This window comes from Somniosus microcephalus, chromosome 5 (assembly GCF_052327205.1).
Source record: "Somniosus microcephalus isolate GS21.2 chromosome 5, FLI_Smic_1.0, whole genome shotgun sequence".
Lineage (NCBI taxonomy): Eukaryota > Metazoa > Chordata > Chondrichthyes > Squaliformes > Somniosidae > Somniosus > Somniosus microcephalus.
This window is the reverse complement of record NC_140991.1, coordinates 286,216,412-286,236,699: the sequence shown is the minus strand read 5'-3', so window position 1 is coordinate 286,236,699 and position 20,288 is coordinate 286,216,412. Positions and strand designations below refer to the sequence as shown.

General features: G+C 47.1%; 1 protein-coding gene across 3 annotated transcripts in view; it reads left to right on the top strand.

Annotated features, from left to right (window-relative positions):
• cep72 (centrosomal protein 72) overlaps nucleotides 1-19,812 on the top strand; it is a 208,521-nt gene extending 188,709 nt beyond the window's left edge. For 2 of the 3 annotated variants that reach the window (XM_085989102.1, XM_085989099.1), the window contains one exon: nucleotides 12,989-19,812. In XM_085989102.1, coding sequence (XP_085845228.1) covers nucleotides 12,989-13,202 — 214 coding nt within the window. In that variant the 3' untranslated portion in view covers nucleotides 13,203-19,812. Of the gene's footprint in view, nucleotides 1-3,528; nucleotides 4,392-12,988 lie in introns of those variants that run through there. The other variant, XM_085989100.1, reaches the window with a different exon arrangement.
• The last annotated feature ends 476 nt before the right edge of the window (nucleotides 19,813-20,288 follow it).

Sequence of the window (20,288 nt, the reverse complement as noted above, 5' to 3'; positions counted from 1 at the left end):
CCGCGTACGTGGACCACAAGCCGCTCACATACGCGATGGCCAAGCACACCGAACCCTGGTCCGCTAGGCAGCAATGCCAGCTCGCGGCCGTGTCCGAGTTTACCACGGACATCCAGCACGTCTCCAGTAGAGACAACGTTGTCGCCGACTGCCTTTCCCGTCCCGCCATCTGCGCGAATCACCTCGCGGTCGACTACGCGCAACTAGCAGCGGCCCAGCTCACGGACCCAGACCTCCTCTCGGCGGCCACCAGCCTGCCAGGGCTACGCCTAGCCAAGGTCGCGCACGGGCCTGAAGCCACGGCAGTCACTTGCGACGTCTCACTCGGCCAACCCAGGCCGGTCGTCCCTGCAACCTGGCGCCGCCGCATCTTCGACGCGCTCCACGGGCTCTCCCATCCGGGTTCCCGCGCATCCGTCAAACTCCTCTCCCAGCGCTTCGTCTGGTGCGGCCTCAGCAAAGATGTTCGGACTTGGGCCACCTCCTGCCTCGCCTGCCAACGGGCTAAGGTACAGCTGCACACAAAAGCACCCCTGGGAGACTTCGAGGTACCCAGCCGCCACTTCGACCACGTACACGTCGACATCGTCGGTCCTCTGCCGCCATCGCAAGGCCAAACTTATCTCCTCACGATGGTGGACCGCTACACACGCTGGCCTGAGGCAGTGCCGCTGACCTCCACCACCACAGCCGACATCGCCAGGGTGTTCGTCAACACCTGGGTCGCGAGGTTCGGCGTACCGGCCGACATAACCTCCGACAGAGGCGCCCAGTTCACCTCCGAACTCTGGACGGCCACAGCACACAACCTCGGGGTGACGCTCCACCGAACCACGGCGTACCACCCGCAGACCAACGGGCTTTGTGAACGCTTCCACAGGTCACTCAAGGCCTCACTCCGCGCCGGCCTCCAGGACAGTACCTGGACTGACCGCCTACCGTGGGTGCTACTAGGCCTACGCACCGCGGTCAAGGAAGACCTCCAGTCTTCAGCAGCGGAGTTAGTCTATGGACAACCGCTGCGCGTACCAGGCGAATTCCTCCCGGAGGCTACCACGCCTTGGTCGGCCGAACAGCAGCGGCTCAACTCTTTCTCTTCCGCTCAACAGTTCGCCCCACTTCCGGTCAACCGACACGGCGAACTCGCACCTCACGTCCCGCCAAACTTACAGCAGGCACGCTTCGTCTTCGTGCGACACGACGCGCACCGCGGACCCCTGCGACCCCCGTACGACGGACCGTACGAGGTACTACAAACCGGGGACAAGGTCTTCAAGCTGCGACTCGGCGACAGGTTCGAAACAGTCTCCATCGACCGGCTCAAACCAGCACACACACAACCAGGGGAACAGGTCCCCGTGGCCCGACTTCCAACTAGAGGCCGTCCCGCCAGCACAGCCGGCGGCGAACCGCCCGGCCCCACCAACTAGACCGGCGACCACTCAGAGCCGCTCCGGCAGAACCATTAGACCACCGTCACGACTCGTCCACTCCTCCTAAGCGGATTCTGGGGGGAGCTCTGTGGCGACACGCTACCATTGGACATAATCCGCTCACGGCGGCACGGACAGTTTACGCAGGCGCACTGCCGGCAGCAGCCGCCCCCAGCCGGGGGCCCTTTCCTCCGGCAACTTGTTTCCCACGGGGACAGGCTGCCGGGAGCACTTCCTGTCTGGGGAGTATTTAAGTGGTTGCGCGGGCTTTTCAAGCTCTCTCTTTGCCATGATGTAGATTAAAGCAGTTGTGTTTCACCAACTCTGGTCTCGACTCCCACGTTTGCCGTGGTATCTCAACAAGATAATCTTTTGTTTCAGTGATGTTGGTTGAGGGATAAATTTTGACTAGAACTATTCTGCTCTTTGAATAGTGCCATGGGATCTTTTACATCCACCTAAGAGAGCAGATGGGTCCTCGGTTTAACGTCTCATCCAAAAGACGACACTTCTGACAGTGCAGTATTGAGGGAGTGCTGCACTGAGTGTTGGTCTAAATGATGTGCTCTAGACTCTGGAATGGGGCTTGAATCTATGTCCTTCTGATTCAGAGGTGAGAGTGCAACCACTGAGCTAAGGCTTGACCCCCTTTTTAAACTTTGTTTTAATGTTTCTTCTGTCCTTTTCTTGGAAATTAAAATAGTTCTGGACAATTCAATGTAATATTACTATAGGGGCAAACAAAACTCCTACCCCGTGTCATGATACCATGCAATACAGAGAATGTAAAACCTTTAAAAGCTGTCAGCCACTTGTATTGCAGAAAGGCTGACTTCAGATCAGAAATGTTATCTTCTGGGAAATTGTGGCCACCAGTCTGTATCCTGCCAGCCTTTAACACAGCATGTTAATACCAAACCTCCCATAATTCTTTTCTTGACACCTTGTCACCTGGACACATTCTGTATAGTACATTATTGGGACAAAATGTCACTTTAGTATTAAAAAGGTTATTATCAAATAGACAAATGCTTGGACTGTTTTTCTGTTCTTTATACTATCTACATCGAATGCACTTTTTTATATTATACTCTCATCTACTCCATATTTCTCTATTGCCTTTCCTACCTTTCTCCAAAGTCAGATGGCCTAAAAACTACTCCCCATCCCATTTCTCTCTTTCCCTTCCCCTATTTCACCCCTCACCCAGCTCCTTTCTACCCCCGCCACTTACCTTCCTCCCCTGAAGACATTGACTGTTGCTGGGGAAAGTTTCTGTAGGTGTTGGCAGCCCTTCAGTACCTCACCCAAATAGCTATGCCTTGCATGTGACCCAAGACATTGTGTGTTAGTGGGCCATTTGGTCATGGAGGGCATCATTGCTGAGCCCCATTCTACTTCAGTTGATGCCCATGCACATGCACTTTCCAGCAGGAATCACTGTACAATGATGCAGAGTGTTACAATGAGCAGGTGGTGGTGGGCCTACTCCTTGAACTGCTGCAATCATACGAAAATGACGGGCAGTAAAAGACCAGCTGGTCCATCAAGCCTGCCCCACACTCATGATGCCTGGAGCATTGACTAGACACTTCTTTCTCCCCACTCCCGGCAGCCATGTAATCTCCTGGGAGAGGCAAAAATCCAGGGGGGAAAAACAGGACCAAAAAGTGAGGTGGGATCTGGAAAATTCCTCTCCAACCCCTTCAGACGATCGAAACCAATCCAGAAGACCACATTGACCACATGTATATTAATCTTTAAACCAGTTTTGCTATCTCTGCCCTAGCCAAGACCGGTCCAGTTCCCTTTTGAAGGCGTGCAGAGAGTCAGCACTCACCGCACAAGCCGTCAGTGCATTCCAGAGGTTCACTACTCTCTGGAAAAAGAAGAACCACCTAACATCTAGCCTCTTCCTACTCTTGTGTAGTTTAAATGCATGTCCCCTGGTCCTCCCCAATCTGTCAAACTAAAATAATCTATCAGTAGCCCTTGTGTTATTTTATATACCTCTATCAGGTCACCTCCAAGTCTACGCTACTCTAAAGTAAAGACATTGCCAGTTTAAACCGTGGTTTTTTTCCCCTTCTCCTAGGGATGCTGAGACAAGTTATAGTATCCCAGCTGGCCTCGCTGAGCTTGAACCTGGGACTGTACTGGTCTGCAGGGTTTATTCCTGCACAAGGTAGTGCCTTCACTCACTAGACTCACAGACCCCAGCATCTGCAACATTTGACCCCTTGTAACCCCACCTCATTGTTCTTTGATGTAATGTTTTCCTGACTGACCTGTTTGGACACCTTTCATACCTTTGATTGCTGTGATTATCTCTCTGCCGAGGTGTGATAAAGGGCAGTTAGAAAGATTACCTGTAATCATCTGGCAGTGTTCTCTGACTATATATGCTGTGCCTATATGCATCTCTTCACTTCACCTGACGAAGGAGCAGCGCTCCGAAAGCTTGTGATCTCAAATAAAGCTGTTGGACTATAACCTGGTGTTGTGTGACTTCTCACATTAGACTATTACAGGCACTCATCCAGATATTAATAGCAATTGGCACAAACTTTGGACAAAACATATGTTGCCAAGGCGAATGTAATAAAACTCCTCCACTCATTACTCTTTGTACAATTTAAAAGTACAATTTTTTGAATCATTAACCTTATCTAGACAGAAAGGAAGTGATAAAGAACTATAATGCAACCTTAGGGTGAAGGAAGGAGCCAAACAGGTGAGATCCGTCTTTCAAATGAGAAGTTAAGCGGACGTATAGGATCCCACGGCACTATTTCGAAGAAGAGCAGGGGAGTTCTCCCCAGTGTCCTGGCCAATATTTATCTCTTAACCAACATCACAAACAGATGATCTGGTTATTATCTCATTGCCCTTTGTGAGACCTTGCTGTGTACAAATTGGCTGCTGTGTTTCCTACATTACAACAGTGACTACCTCAAAAAGTACTTCATTGGCTGTAAAACGTTTTAGCATGTCCTGAGGTTAAAAATGCAAGTCTTTCTTTTTACTCTGCTTCCAGCTGCCACTTGTACTCTCTAGCCGGGCCTGGCTGCTTAATGAGCAGCATTAATAGCAAACAAATCTGCTCAAACGACTTTTAAAAGACAATACAAGTGTCCCATCTATCTACAAAAAAAACCTAAAATAAGAAAAAAGTTGGGAAGGATTTGAATAAATCATCACTAAACTGCTATGTGTTTATATTCGGCTCATCTACTACAAACACAGTGGTGACGTGTATTCAGTTTTTGATCGTGTGCGTGTATGTATAGGTTACTTTAGCCCCACTCATGCTACAACAGTCTAGAATCTGGAGTATTGCACACCCCAACCCACAAGTTTTCCCAGGTTCAGACTAAGTTTGTGCGTGCACCTCCTCCTAAAAATTCCCAGTGTTGTTCAGTAGAAATCGCTGATTAGCCACAGGTGTGGCTACGACTACACCTTTGAGCCACAGGTACTAATTTTACTTCTGAAGATGAGAGAAATTGTTTCAGAACCGCTTTCTGATGAATTAGAGTTGATTTCAGTCAAGATACTCCACTGGAAATGTTCTGTCAAATTCGGAATGCTCATGTTCGAAAATGTCTCTTCAAATTATGCACCTTATTTTCAGTGAACGACCTTGTGCAAAATGGCTTTTGGTCACTTTCTCCAACGCCAAACAGAATTATCCATTCATCACCTGATTGTAACCCTTTTTGACTGGAGGGTCAGACACACCCCTGCTCTCCCTCCAAACCCGCCCCCTCCCTCCAGACCCGCCCCTGCTCTCCCTCCAGACCCGCCCCCTCCCTCCAGATCCGCCCCCTCCCTCCAGACCCGCCCCTGCTCTCCCTCCGGACCCGCCCCCTCCCTCCAGACCCACTCCCTCCCTCCGGACCCACCCCCTCCCTCCAGACCCACTCCCTCCCTCCGGACCCACCCCCTCCCTCCAGACCCGCCCCTGCTCTCCCTCCAGACCCACCCCCTCCCTCCAGACCCGCCCCTGCTCTCCCTCCAGACCCACCCCCTCCTTCCAGACCCGCCCCTGCTCTCCCTCCAGATCCGCCCCTGCCCTCCCTCCAGACCTGCTCCCTCCCTCCGGACTCGCCCCCTCCCTCCAGACCCGCCCCTGCTCTCCCTCCAGACCCACCCCCTCCTTCCAGACCCGCCCCTGCTCTCCCTCCAGACCCCCTCCCTCCAGACTCCCCCCTTCCTCTCCCTCCAGACCTCCTCCCTCCGCCCCCCTCCTCCCCTTCCTGCAGACCCACCCAGGTCTTCATCCAGAATGAGGTTGGGCACTGCTTTCCCTTTGCCATGATATGCCCTGTTGGGGCTGCTCATTATTGGCTGTGCTTGCTTTCTTCTGCTGGCCTGGATTGGTCGAGCTGGCCATGATGACAGCACCCCTCTCCAAACAGCACACAATTTTAGCAGACAACCAATAAGCAGCAACCAAGGAAGTAAAGCAGCCACAATGCTCAAAAAACACTCGCGCACTCTGCTTTTTGTCTTTCCATTTTATCTCAACAAGCGCACAAAAAGGTTAAAGTTCACATGCACAGGGTAAACATTCTTAATGTGGAGCTGTTGGGCTGCAAGGGTGTGAGGTGCTACACTACAAGACAAACACTTCTTTCGGACTTCCCCCTTCTGCTCCGAGACCTGGAGAGCATCTCCCTGTTGTTGGGACTACCCATTGGCTGCATGGTGCAGGTTTTGCCCAGACTTCTTACCTGGGTAGTTGTAGTGTCCGAGTATAAATAATACACGGACTGCAGGAGAACAATAATAACAGGTATTTACTAAACAGAGGGTAACTTAAGACTGAAATACAGAAGCCTGCTATGGCTTTATATACAGGGGTGGTCACTGCCGGTACTGCAGTATAGAATCAGTTCTTCTCTTAAAGGTACATACACAACAATTCCTCCCCTTTTAGATAAACAGTACATAACACTCATTTAACAACTAAATAATAACTAATTACAATTTTCTCTGTACTATATACATCAACTGAAATAATCATTTATAAGTTCAGTCTTTGAGGAGGCTTCCTGATCCTGACTGGATAGCGCCTTTCTCGAGTATCCTGTTCTTGCGGCGGAGTTGATTCTGGCTCATTGTCATTGGTTGGTTCGTCAGCTTCCAATACCACTGCTTCTGAGGTAGACGCAATCTGTACTTCGGGTTGATTACCAGGTGCACCTGCTCGTGGTATGGGTTTGGCTTGTTCCTGTGACTCTAGAATCTGGTCAGCATGGCGTCTCACGATGCTCTCTCCAACGTCCACTGTGTACATTAGTGGTCCCTGCTGTGTGCATATCGTTCCTGGCTGCCATTTTTCTGTTCGGTAGTCGCGGGCCAAGACTGGTTGCCCTATCTTGAAGCTCCTGGTTGGCTTCTCGTTTATGTGCTGGAATTGCTTATCCTCAACATCTCGTCTTATGTTTGGTTTGAGCAAATCCAGGCGACATCTTAGCCTTCGGTTGAAGAACATTATGGCTGGAGCTTGGTTGGTGACTGCATGTGTCGCATTCCGGTAAGCAAACAAGAAATTATCCACCTTGTGTTGTAGTGGTATGTCGTCATTATGCATTGCCTTTATGGCCTTTTTAAAGGTCTGAACAAACCTCTCAGCCAATCCATTTGTGGCTGGATGATATGGGGCAGATGTGTAATGCTTCACCCCATTATTCCTCAGAAACCTCCGGAAATCCTCTGACACAAACTGTGGCCCATTGTCGGAGCAAATCTGTTCTGGCAAGCCATTCCTGGCGAAGATGGTCCGTAGGACTGCAATAGTTTTCTCCGTGGTGGTGGAGGACATTTTGATGACCTCTGGCCATTTCGAATGGGCGTCCACAGCGATTAGGAACATTGAGTCCATAAATGGACCAGCAAAATCAATGTGTACCCGTTGCCATAGAGATGAGGGCCACTCCCATGGATGTAGCGGGGCCTGTGGTGGAGCGTTTTGGACCTTCTGGCATCCTGTGCATCTCTTGGTCATATCCTCGATTTCTTTATCGATTCCCGGCCACCACACAAACGCCCTGGCTAGGTTCTTCATTTTTACCCCTCCCAGATGACCCTCATGAAGCTCATTGAGCACTCTATCTCTCAACTTGGGTGGAATTACCACTCGGGATCCACACATCAAGGTCCCCCGGCACACTGACAGCTGTTCTCTCCTTGGCGGGAATGCTGGCAACAGTGAGTCGTCATGTGCTGGCCATCCCTTCACCGTCAAATCATAGACCCGAGAGAGTGTCGGGTCATTTCGGGTTTCCTTCTCTATACTTGAGTTTGTAACAGGTAGACATTCGACTATGGTCGCATGGAATATCTCAACAGGGTCCACTGCAGGTGCTTCCTTTACCGTAGGCAACGGTAGGCGCGACAGCCCATCAGCGTTTCCATGCTGTTTCGTACCCTTGTACTCTATGTCGTACTGATGTGCCCCTAGAAAAAGTGACCATCTTTGCAGCCGTTGCGCCGTCATCACCGGAACGCCCTTCTTTGGGTTAAAAATGGAGACCAGGGGCTGATGATCAGTCAGTAGGGTGAATTTCTGCCCGTGCAGATAGTGATTGAACTTCTTCACCCCCCACACCAGGCTGAGGGCCTCCCTGTCAATCTGGGTGTAGTTACGCTCGGCTGAGGTTAACGAGCGCGACGCAAAGGCTATTGGCCTCTCTGAACCGTCAAGGAATTTGTGTGACAGCACCGCTCCGATGCCGTAGGGAGACGCATCACATGCTAACCGAATCGGTAGTGTTGGATTGTAGTGGGCCAATACTTCTTTTGAAGTGATTAGGCATTTACATTTCTGAAAGGCACGCTTACACTCATCGCTCCATTTCCATGTTACTCCAGTTTGCAGTAGGGCATTCAATGGGTGCAGAATTGTAGATAAATTCGGCAAGAACTTATGGTAATAGTTCACCAACCCGAGGAACGACCTCAGTTGCGACACATTTTCCGGTGCCGGAGCCTTGACTACAGCCTCAATCTTGTCCGGCGACTTATGCAACCCTTCCTCATCAATCATGTGGCCACAATACGAGATTTGTCTCCTGAAGAACTCGCATTTGGGGCGGTTGGCTCGCAGCCCATATTCCTGTAATCTAGTGAGCACCTGCTCCAGGTTGGCAAGGTGTTCACTGTCATTTTCGCCTGTAACCAGGATGTCGTCCAAATAACACTGGGTCCCCGGGATCCCTTGCAGGACTTGTTCCATCGCCCTCTGCCAAATAGCCGGGGCTGATGCTACCCCGAATACCAGTCGATTGTACTGGTAAAGGCCTTTGTGAGTGTTTATCGTGAGGTATTTCCTAGATGCTTCTTCCACCTCCATTTGTAGATACGCTTGTGCCAGATCAATCTTTGTAAAGCGTTTCCCTCCAGATAGTGAGGCGAAAATATCTTCTATCCGTGGAAGTGGATATTGTACTGTGTGCAGAACTGGGTTCACAGTTACAGAATCACAGAAACCCCACAGTGCAGATAGAAGCCATTTCGGCCCATCGAGCCTGCACCGACACATATCCCACCCGATCCCCGTAACCCCTACACCAACACGTATCCCACCCTATCCCTGTAACCCCATGTATTTAATCCCCCTAACACTAAGGGTCAATTTATCATAGCCAATCAACCTAACCCGCACATCTTTGGACTGTGGGAGGAAACCGGAGCACCCGGAGAAAACCCACGCAAACACGGGGAGAATGTGCAAACTCCACACAGACAGTCGCCCGAGGCCGGATTCGAACCCGGGTCTCTGGCGCTGTGAGGCAACAGTGCTAACCACTATGCCACCGTGCTGCCCCTATTACCTTGAAGTCCCCACAGATGCGAACCTTCTTCGGTTCCCCAGGCGTGCTGCTCAATGATTTCTTCATTACAGGAACGATGGGTGTGGCCCACTCGCTCCAGTCCACCTTGGACAGCACACCCGAATGCTCCAGACTCTCCAGCTCTGCTTCAACGGCTGGGTGGGTCGCGTAAGGCACCGGTCTGGCCTTAAAAATTTTTGGGTTTGCGTTATCTTCGATTTTTATCGTTGCCGTTACTCCTTTTAGAGTCCCAAGTCTTTGTTGGAACACCTCTTTCGCGCCAGCTAGAATTTTTGACAGTCGTCCAGGTGTGACGTCATCATCCTTTTTATCAGTCACAGTTAGCGCCGGAATGGAATGCCAATCCAATTGTATTTTTCGGATCCATTCACGTCCCAATAATGGTGGTCCTCCATCTTGTAGTATATATAGGTACAGTTTCTGTGTTTCCTTGCCGTTGTATTCAACTGGCACCCTTATTTTTCCTCTGGGGTAGACTTTTTGCCCCGTGTATGTCTTCAGTACAATGGACGTGTCCTTCAAGGGTATGTGTGAGAATAGCCGCTCATAGTCTCGTCAATTCATGACAGTTAGGGCTGATCCTGTGTCCAATTCCATCTTTACTGGGGACCCTGCTATCATGAGGGTGACCCAAATGGTTCGGTGATCCTCCTTTGCGATCACGTTGTGTAACTTTAGACAACTTAGTCTCCTGCTCCCGGAGTCCTTATCACTCTCCTGATCTTCCGAACTACTGTCTGTCAATTTCTTTACTTTCTTGTACTTTTCCTTAGTAGTTCTTGTAGTGTTGGTTTTCTTTCCCGACCTGCAGACTCTTGCTATGTGTCCCATTTTCCCACATTGCCTGCATACTTTGTCCTTAAACCAGCAGTCCTTCTGATCATGGGTTGTTCTGCCGCAGCGATAGCACTTTTCTGCTCCATACGCCATTTCATTAGCGCTGTATTCTTGTGGTTTCTGTTGTATTTCCGCAGCTCCCCGTGCTGCTTCGTAGGATACTGCCACACTGAAAGCCTGTTCTAGCGTCAGGTCCTTTTCCGAAAGTAGTCGTTTCTGGGTTCCTTCACTCTGGAGCCCGCAGACAAACTTATCCCGTAAGGTGTCTGCCAGTCCTGCTCCGAACTGGCAGTGCTTCGATAACTTGCGCAGTTCCGTAAGATAGTCAGCATTGCTCTCATCTTTGTGCTGGTTTCTTTTATGGAACTTGAATCTTTCTGCTATCAGCAGCGGTGTAGGGTTTAGGTGTTCCTGTAAGTCTCTTCAAAACTTTTCTCCATTGGTTTAGCTGGGGTAATTAAATTCCGCAATAGGCCATACGTTCTCGCGCCCATCAAATTTAATAATACCGACGCCTTCTTTCCATCGGCCACCTCATTTGCCTTGCAGTACACTTCAATTCTTTCCACATACGTGGTCCAGTCTTCTAACTCGTTGTCGAAAGCTGTGATACTGCCACTTTTCGGCATCTTGGGTGATTTAAAATGGCGCCTCCCGCGCTTTTTCTTCTTCACCAATGGATTAAAATGGCGCCTCCTGCGCTTTTCCTTCTTCCCCAATGGAATAAAATGGCGCCTCCCGTGCTTTTCCTTCTTCCCCTTGCTGCCACGCTGCTCCTAGCGTTCTGCAGGGTAATGGCGGCAACCCGCGGCTTCGGTGCGTCTCACTTTTCCTTCCCCTTGTTTTATTTTCGCTACGCTGCCTGGTTCTTGAGCACCGACCGCGCCCTGTGTGCTCCACCCTCTCTCTCTTTTCCTCCCGACGACGCTGCACGGCCCCTTTTGCAGAGCCGCTCGATCGAGCTCCAGCCCACCGCAGTCCGGAAGGGTCAGCGCACTACCTGCTACCAGCACGATTTGCTGGAACACCTTGACTGGGGAGCCAAGCCCAGCTCTCCACAGCCTCTCCTGCAACTCTCCGAACTCCGATGGATCCTTGGGCGGTTGCCCGCGGTCGACGCCTGTTGTTCTGACTTCGACCTCCAAGAAGCTTCTTCTCAGGGAAAGATCCCCGTGAGGTGATGCAGTACTGCAGGTGAGTTCGAACCTGTTCGTCGCCAATGTAGTGTCCGAGTATAAATAATACACGGACTGCAGGAGAACAATAATAACAGGTATTTACTAAACAGAGGGTAACTTAAGACTGAAATACAGAAGCCTGCTATGGCTTTATATACAGGGGTGGTCACTGCCGGTACTGCAGTATAGAATCAGTTCTTCTCTTAAAGGTACATACACAACAGTAGTTACACTCAGGTATGCAGCGGAGCCTGTGTTGTTAGTCTTGTAGCTTGCTGCAAACTATTACTTGTTTCCCTTTTGGAACAGTCGGTGGAGTGTGTGGACATGCCCCAGTTTGGTGGCAAATTTAGCGACAGTGCTGGCGTGTGCCCATAGGCTCGTGTGTTGATGTGCCCCTGCTAATCAGACATGCAGTTCGCCACCATCTAGATTCTCAATTTGCCACATGTGGCTAGTGGCTAACTTATTGGACAACACTGCCCTAGCCACAGTGTTCCCAAGGCCCAGCACCCCTGCCTCCCATCCCACCCTCTGAGGCTGTGGCTCCTTCTGTTTGTTCCAACTCAAAAGACCCCAATTGCCTACTTTCCCCCCCCCAACTGATTTCCACCCCCAAGTTTCTTTCTCACCTGCACATGTTACAACACCTTCCACACCACCTCCTTCCTCCTAATACTAGTACCCACTTCCAATACTTTGGCTCCTATCTTTAAACAATTGTGCTTGAAAATTAAAGATCGAAATTGAGTACATCAGCAAAGAAGCAGAGAGTTATTGGGGGAGATGCTGAAGAAGGGGGAGACAGGGAATAAGAGTCAGAAAGAATGAGCGGGTGAGCCAGAGAGAGAGAGACGACAGTGAGTCATATAAAGAGGGGAAAAAAGTGGAAGATAAACTGAAAGAGAGAGAAATAGACAGAAAAAGGATGAGTGGGGAAAGAAAGCAGAGAAACAGTTCCAGGAATAAAGGCACACTTTTTGTTGTCTGCAGATCAATTAGTATATTAGATACTTTTTGTTTACCCTAAATGCTGAGGAATATTGCGCCATATAAATGTTAAACTGAATTGCCTTCACGTGAGCTAAGGGTGACTGTGTAAATTATATTGAATAAACTGTGAAGGTCTGTTATAGGCAATAACTCAGAATGGACAAAATGAGATATCCAGGTTTGTGTATAACAAGACAGACTGCACCATTACTTACTATGTAAGGAACAAATCAGGGGCTTGGTAACATTTTGCATTGCTAGGAATTTGCTGGTATCGGGATTGCATAGATGTGGGTTCAACAGGATTATAAAAATCTGTTATTGTTTGGCTGTCTCCAAGCAACCTGGCATATTATCACACAATCTCACTGTAAATGGTAGTGTGGAGTGGTGTCCTACATGCTCTTTGTTTTATTCTTCTACTGCCAACTTTTCAGTTCCAGAGTTATTTTTGAGACTTGAAATTCAGTGCAGTAATAAGCGGATGTGCAATGCTTAGTATCCTGCCACTGATCTTTATTTCAAAACAAAACATGTGGAAGGCTATTATAAAATTGTAGGTTAAAGCAGTGCTGAGGGATCTGTAGCGTTTGCGGCCTTTGAGCTGTTGTTTGGCGACACTTGTCGGGATTCATTTTTTAATATTAAAACAAAGGCAAGACACCAATTGCTGTCTTAATTTCAGGGCGCTGGTAAGCACAAATGAACACTTGCTGAGGGAGCTGAATGAAACACGAGCCCGACACAAGGCAGAAGTGGACCAGTTGCACTGGAGCTATATTCAGCTCAAGAGAACCATGGAGCCGTCCTCTCGCAGCACGACTGTGACAGCACCTGGCGGCACGCCCTCGGGCAGAGAGATGAAAAGCCACGTAGAGATAGAAGATCAGAGACGCTGAAGGAAACCCCCAAAGAACTGTGAAATGACCTAGAGGAAACAAATTACAAGGAGTCCTGTGTGACACCATGCTGTTTACCGAAAGCACCTCCCCTTCCATCAATACAAAGCTCAATAACTCATAGCCAGAGATGTGTCAAACGTGTCTACAGTACGTGTACCAACGATAGAGATTTAACAATATTTAATTAATTTAACAAGGCTTCTTGTCTGGTTCAGAGCTTGTAATTTCTTACTTCTTGTTCCTGCTACTAGTTTCCCCTCCACTTGGGTCCAAATGCCCCAAAGTTTCAAAGCCCAGTCCTCCGGAAGCAGGTTATATTACAGCTACGATCATTTTGAATGCTTAGAGAGACTTTTACTTGTCTCTTCCTTGTGTAAGCAAGTTCTCAAAACTTCAATCTGGCCTTCTAAGGTTTCACTAAATGTACAAATAGTTTGAAATCATATCAAGCAGCTCTCTATATATTTGGTTTCACCCTACATACTTTGTTACATTGCTTTCATCCTGTGCAGCTTGCATATTTCACTCGAGCTATTTATTGGAGTGTGGCATTAGTAACATAAAACACTTGTTTGAAATTACTTTGCTATTTTAACAAAAGGTGTTAACCCTTTTAAAAGAAATGAGCATGAAGTGTTTGCTATTAATATTGCACAGTGTGCAGTGAACCCTTCTAGGTCTTGAAGTGCAAGATAAAATGTTTTTACTTTACAATTCAATTAATGTTTTTAATGTATATATAATGTACATGTGGGTATTCATGTTGGTTAGATAGGTTGCTGGTTTGCAGAAATGGGTTGAAAGTTCACTCCTATATTTTTATCCACATAAAAATGTCAGTATGCCTCCTGTAATTATGCAACTATATGGAGATTTCCTTTTTTTAAAAAAGAGAGGAAACAGTGATTTGTGTTAATATTACAACAGGACTGAGGGGAGCAGGCAGTTTTAGAATTCTTTGTTGTACATTCAAACTATAAAGCAAATGCCCACCGTTCTTGTACCTTTGAGATGTAGACTCCCTCTTTGTAAAACTTTTATTTCCCTCCTCAAGGTGGCCTCGCTGTTCCTTGTGCCATCCACAGTCAATGGCAGGCGGCTCAGCCTCTGCTTCCAGGCCTCTGCCACCGCCACTCGGAAACTAAACACTGGGGGTTTAAGTACGAAAACACACAGATAAATGACTCTCCCTTCCTATAGGAGCTCTCCAGCTAACCATATAACCTTCCTAAAGGAGCTTCTACCTAATCCATATCATAGAAACACAGAAGATAGGAGCAGTAGGCCATTCGGCCCCTCGAGCATGTTCCGCCATTTAATGAGATCCTGGCTGATCATCCAAATTCAGTACCCTGTCCCTGCTTTCTCCCCGTATCCCTTGATCCCTTTAGCCTTAAGAAATATATCTAACTCCTTCTTGAATATAATAGAAACATAAACATCACTTTCCTATAGGAGCTGTCCTGCTAACTCATCTAACCTTCCTATATGAGCTGTCTAGCTAACTTATCTAACCTTCCTATAGGAGCTTCTAGCCAACTCATCACCTTCCTATAGGAGTTTCTAGCCAACTCATCACCTTCCTATAGGAGCTTCTAGCCAACTCATCACCTTCCTATAGGAGTTTCTAGCTAACTCATCACCTTCCTATAGGAGCTTCTAGCTAACTCATCACCTTCCTATAGGAGCTTCTAGCCAACTCATCACCTTCCTATAGGAGCTTCTAGCTAACTCATCACCTTCCTATAGGAGCTTCTAGCCAACTCATCACCTTCCTATAGGAGCTTCTGGCTAACTCATCACCTTCCTATAGGAGCTGCTAGCCAACTCATCACCTTCCTATAGGAGCTTCTAGCCAACTCATCACCTTCCTATAGGAGCTTCTGGCTAACTCATCACCTTCCCATAGGAACTCTAGCCAACTCATCACCTTCCCATAGGAACTCTAGCCAACTCACCACCTTCCTATAGGAGCTTCTGGCTAACTCATCACCTTCCCATAGGAACTCTAGCCAACTCATCGCCATCCTATAGGAACTTCTAGCTAACTCATCACCTTCCTATAGGAGCTTCTAGCCAACTCATCACCTTCCTATAGGAGCTTCTGGCTAACTCATCACCTTCCTATAGGAGCTTCTGGCTAACTCATCACCTTCCTATAGGAGCTGCTAGCCAACTCATCACCTTCCTATAGGAGCTTCTAGCCAACTCATCACCTTCCTATAGGAGCTTCTGGCTAACTCATCACCTTCCCATAGGAACTCTAGCCAACTCATCACCTTCCCATAGGAACTCTAGCCAACTCACCACCTTCCTATAGGAGCTTCTGGCTAACTCATCACCTTCCTATAGGAGCTTCCAGCTAACTCATCACCTTCCTATAAGGAGCTTCTAGCCAACTCATCGCCATCCTATAGGAACTTCTAGCTAACTCATCACCTTCCTATAGGAGCTTCTAGCCAACTCATCACCTTCCTATAGGAGCTTCTGGCTAACTCATCACCTTCCTATAGGAACTCTAGCTAACTCATCATCTTTCTATAGGAACTCTAGCTAACTCATCACCTTCTTACAGGAGCCTCTAGCTAACTCTCATCACCTTCCTATAGGAGCTTCTAGCCAACTCATCACCTTCCTATAGGAGCTTCTAGCTAACTCATCACCTTCCTATAGGAGCTTCTAGCCAACTCATCACCTTCCTATAGGAGCTTCTGGCTAACTCATCACCTTCCTATAGGAGCTGCTAGCCAACTCATCACCTTCCTATAGGAGCTTCTAGCCAACTCATCACCTTCCTATAGGAGCTTCTGGCTAACTCATCACCTTCCTATAGGAGCTTCTAGCCAACTCATCGCCATCCTATAGGAACTTCTAGCTAACTCATCACCTTCCTATAGGAGCTTCTAGCCAACTCATCACCTTCCTATAGGAGCTTCTGGCTAACTCATCACCTTCCTATAGGAACTCTAGCTAACTCATCATCTTTCTATAGGAACTCTAGCTAACTCATCACCTTCTTACAGGAGCCTCTAGCTAACTCTCATCACCTTCCTATAGGAACTCTAGCTAACTCTCATCACCTTCCTATGACAGCAAGTCAAAGGTCAGGAGGAAATTAACCCGCGTCCCACCAGTCAAGTTCGGCCTGCATTGTTGATCTTAACTTATGTTTTATTTTCTTTCATCCTTTCTGGGTACAAGTGAGCTGACTTCAATGTGAGGGAGACCAGGGCAGTGGCAGCACAGAATGATGGGCCACAGCTGTCATTTGCTCATGGTTCATGCCCAGCGAATTCCTGATCCGTAATGAGATGACTTGAACAGAAGCCAAGGAATGCTCGAGAGGTAGGGAGAAACTGAGAGTTGGTCCTGTGCTGTTCTCATCCAATTATTAGTGACCAGTTATAATGAGCCTTCGACAGAAGCCAGTGCATTTACCGAGCTCACACGTGGGTATGATGTACAGTGTAGGGAAGAATAAAATAGCTTTCAGAAAAAAAAAACTAGTGCCAGTAACCCTGGTCAAAGGATGACCTACAAATGCTAAAAGCCTCACTATTCCCATGCATGTATCTGATGCCAACTCCGAACATTGCTGCAGTGCTCTCAAAATTTTCAAAACTGCAAATGCCTCTTTTTCCAGGGAAGGAAATGATAATGAGGGGAAAGCTTCTATTATATGCTCAATTTTCCCTTTGCAAAAAAACCTAGACGACTTTGCCGTTTCTGTTCAGCTTTTACACATCTAAAAACAATCGAAAAATATTCTAGTCGATGAAAGGAGAATTGCGTAGAAATTACAACACGGAAGCGGACCATTTGACCCAACCAGTCCATGTTGGTGTTGATCCTCCACACGAGCAGTAGTCCTAATCCCATGTGCCCACCCTGTTCCTATATTAACAACAACTTGCATTCATATAACGCCTTTAACGTAGTGAAACTTCCCAAGGCGCTTCACAGGAGCGTTATCAAACAAAATGTTGAGCCACATAATGAAATATTAGGATAGAATCAAAGAGGTATGTTTTCAGGAGCGTCTTAAAGGAGAGAGAGAGATGCAAAGAGGTTGAGGGAAGAAATTCCAGAGCTTGGAGCCTAGGTAGCTAAAGGCATGGCCACCATGCCCCTTATCCCTTTATTCCCCTTTCATGTTTGGGGGGCATTTTAAAATATTGAGAACATTATTTCCCCCAAGATTAAAAAAAAAGTGTGAATGACAGACCGCAACTTCGGGATTCCCGTATTAGGTTGCACATGCACTAAATCCTGAAGTTGCGGTCAGTTTCAAAGGCGAAATGACGGCGCACGCTGCCAGTTTGCCATCATCGGGACCACAAATTCTGAGCCAATGTCTTGGAGCTGCCTTTGGACATACTGTGAAACACCCTGACCGAGTGTTACAGATAAATCATTGCTGTTGTTTACACGTTGCTGGTGCTATATGCCTAGTCCTGGATTAGCTACAATTTCACTAAATTATGAAATGCCTCAGTTTTTCCCCCCAGCAAGCTTCCATCTGACCAAAGGACTTTGGAAGTAGCTATTTTAAGTTTGTTTATTTAATGATTTCATCCGTTGGTTAATTTGTCAAAAGCTGTAATAATGTAAGGCTATTGGCGTAAAGTTTGTGCCGGGGTGAAGGATCTGTGATGTTTGCTTTTCAATGTTATGAAAATAATGTGGGTTTCTGCATGAAGAATCTGTGGGAGAGCAGATTCCGGTTTCAAGGAATTTGTAGTGCAGTAGTTTTTAAAAGCCTTTTTCATAACTTAAACAGTGTGGAATTTTAAAGTGTTGAATCATAGTTAACAGATTAACTGTTTCTATCCCAGGGTAAAACTCCAGTGGCCTGACTGTTGTCCATACAGACCTGTTTTACTAATGAATGGAATAGCCCACGGGCCTAAAAGGCAGACCTAATTATAAATCTTAGTAATTTGATCTGTGCACTACTGTTGTTTGAGACTATTTGACTTGTCTTTACATTGTTGTATTATGGGTTATTTCTCCTTGAGGACTATATTTATTATCTCAACACAAGTCTCTAAGGTTAAAGTCCTTTGTTTTCTCCAGAGATCTGCTTTCCTCCCTAAGTATTTTCTGTACCGCTTCTCTATTTCTCCCTACTCATCAACAGTGTCCTGAGTCTTCAAAGCCAACTTTAAGAGGTCTCGTCTCTCGCCTCCATTTCCCATTCCCTTTCCATCCATCTCTCATCTCTCTCAAACGATAAACAGAAGCTCACGTAGCCCCCCATTGATGCAGAGCGGATTCACTTGACGGCCCTGTGCTAATCTGCGCCTCTATTTGTATCAAGTTCCAAACAAGCGGTGCAATTGTTTTGCGATTCAGCCTCTGTACTCTGAAGATTGTGGGTTACACGGTCAGTCTGGTCAGCTATGTCATTCATTCTTTGTCTTATCTATATTGGAATACTATGAAATTTAAACCCAGAAGTGGTCTGTCCTACCGTATTAAAATAACAGCATCAAACCTGGTGGTGGTAATTAAAATGTGCATCATATTATTGATTTGTAATATCTAAAACCTATAGTATTTCCCTTTCCCCTGTTAAGTCCTGTTGTTACTACTAGCTTAGAGTTGCTGGTACAATAATGGGGTTTAAAATGATGACACAAGTATATAAAATGTATTCATAAACTAGTGCACCTGCCCCAGGTTTTTTTTTGAAAGTGGCTTATTACTGGAGCTGTTTCTAGAATGTTACAAAGTGGGGTTCAAGGGATTTTACTTTTTTCCTTCTGTTTTAAATCCCATTTGCAAGAACTTTAGTGCCATGAAGCTCAATTGTTGATTTCATATTGAATCACATCAGACTCTTACCCCTTAATCTACACTCCCCTGAAAGTATCAAGACAATTAAGCGGCTTATGATGTCCCCATTCATCAGAAGCTCGCATGCACCACTTTTAGGGCAGTGTGGTCGGTTTCTTGGTTGCAGCACTGGGCCATGGGCAGTCCTCCAGTAAAAACGTCCGTGGTCATTTTGATTTGGCCCCGCGGTGGGGTTGTGCTCTTAGTGCAATCACCATCTTGTTGGCGGTACAGATGGACAGAGGGTCTGTATGAAGTTTCTCCTGTCTCTATTGGGAAAGGTCTATGCCCCCGGCCCCCAAAAAAATGATGAACGTGGCTATTTGAATAACTGGGGAAATTGATTGGCATTGTCGCTGATCCTCTGACCTCAGTACAAGAGTGGCAAATTGAGTACTGGCTGCATTGACATGTCATGGAGATGATTGCCGCAATATAAGCACAACAGGAATGCCTGTCTTGATCTGGGATCTATCAGAGCTTCCTGATACTTCCCATAACAGATTGGCCACTGGGACTGTTGAGTGGTTTAATGTCGCCATTAAACCATTGCATGTCACACACAGCTATGTACAAACATGGGGGGGAAATCTCTAAACTGTTCATTAAGTTGTTTCCATTTTTATAATAAAACCAGAAAGATTTCATTGCTAAATATTTATATTTATAGAAATATTTATTAATTTTGTACATTCAGTATGACTACTGTATTTGGATTGTGAGATGTGTATGTTTTTATAATCTAAATAAAATGTTCTTTTGAAATGGTCTTCATGTTGAGTATTTAATTCATCCCAAGTCGACCCATAGTGTCATTAACAGCCTGGAATCAAATCCCAGTGGAGAGATTGGGCTGCTGCGTGGAGGGGGAGGGAACTAGTTATAAATTTTGACTGACCTAGCCGTAGCACAACAGATTGCTCCAGCCTTTGTTTTGGTGAAGCTACGAACCACTCTTAAGTTTTCAAGTGACTTTGTTCCACTTTTCAGGTGCCCCACTCCAGATATCTGCTGACACTGGACAAGTAGACAATTCAATCCCAGTCTTCTGCCCGTTCTGCCCTTCAGCTGAACGCTGTGATGCAAATGGAAGTGGTCTGGTGATGAAAGCCTTTGTTCGACACCTCCCCCCCCACTTGTGCAGCTGATCCTGGGAGCTCAACAGTACACAGGAACACAGGCGTGAGCCCATGTTCACCAACAACTTACTTTTTTTAGCACCTTTAATGTAGTAAAACATCCCCA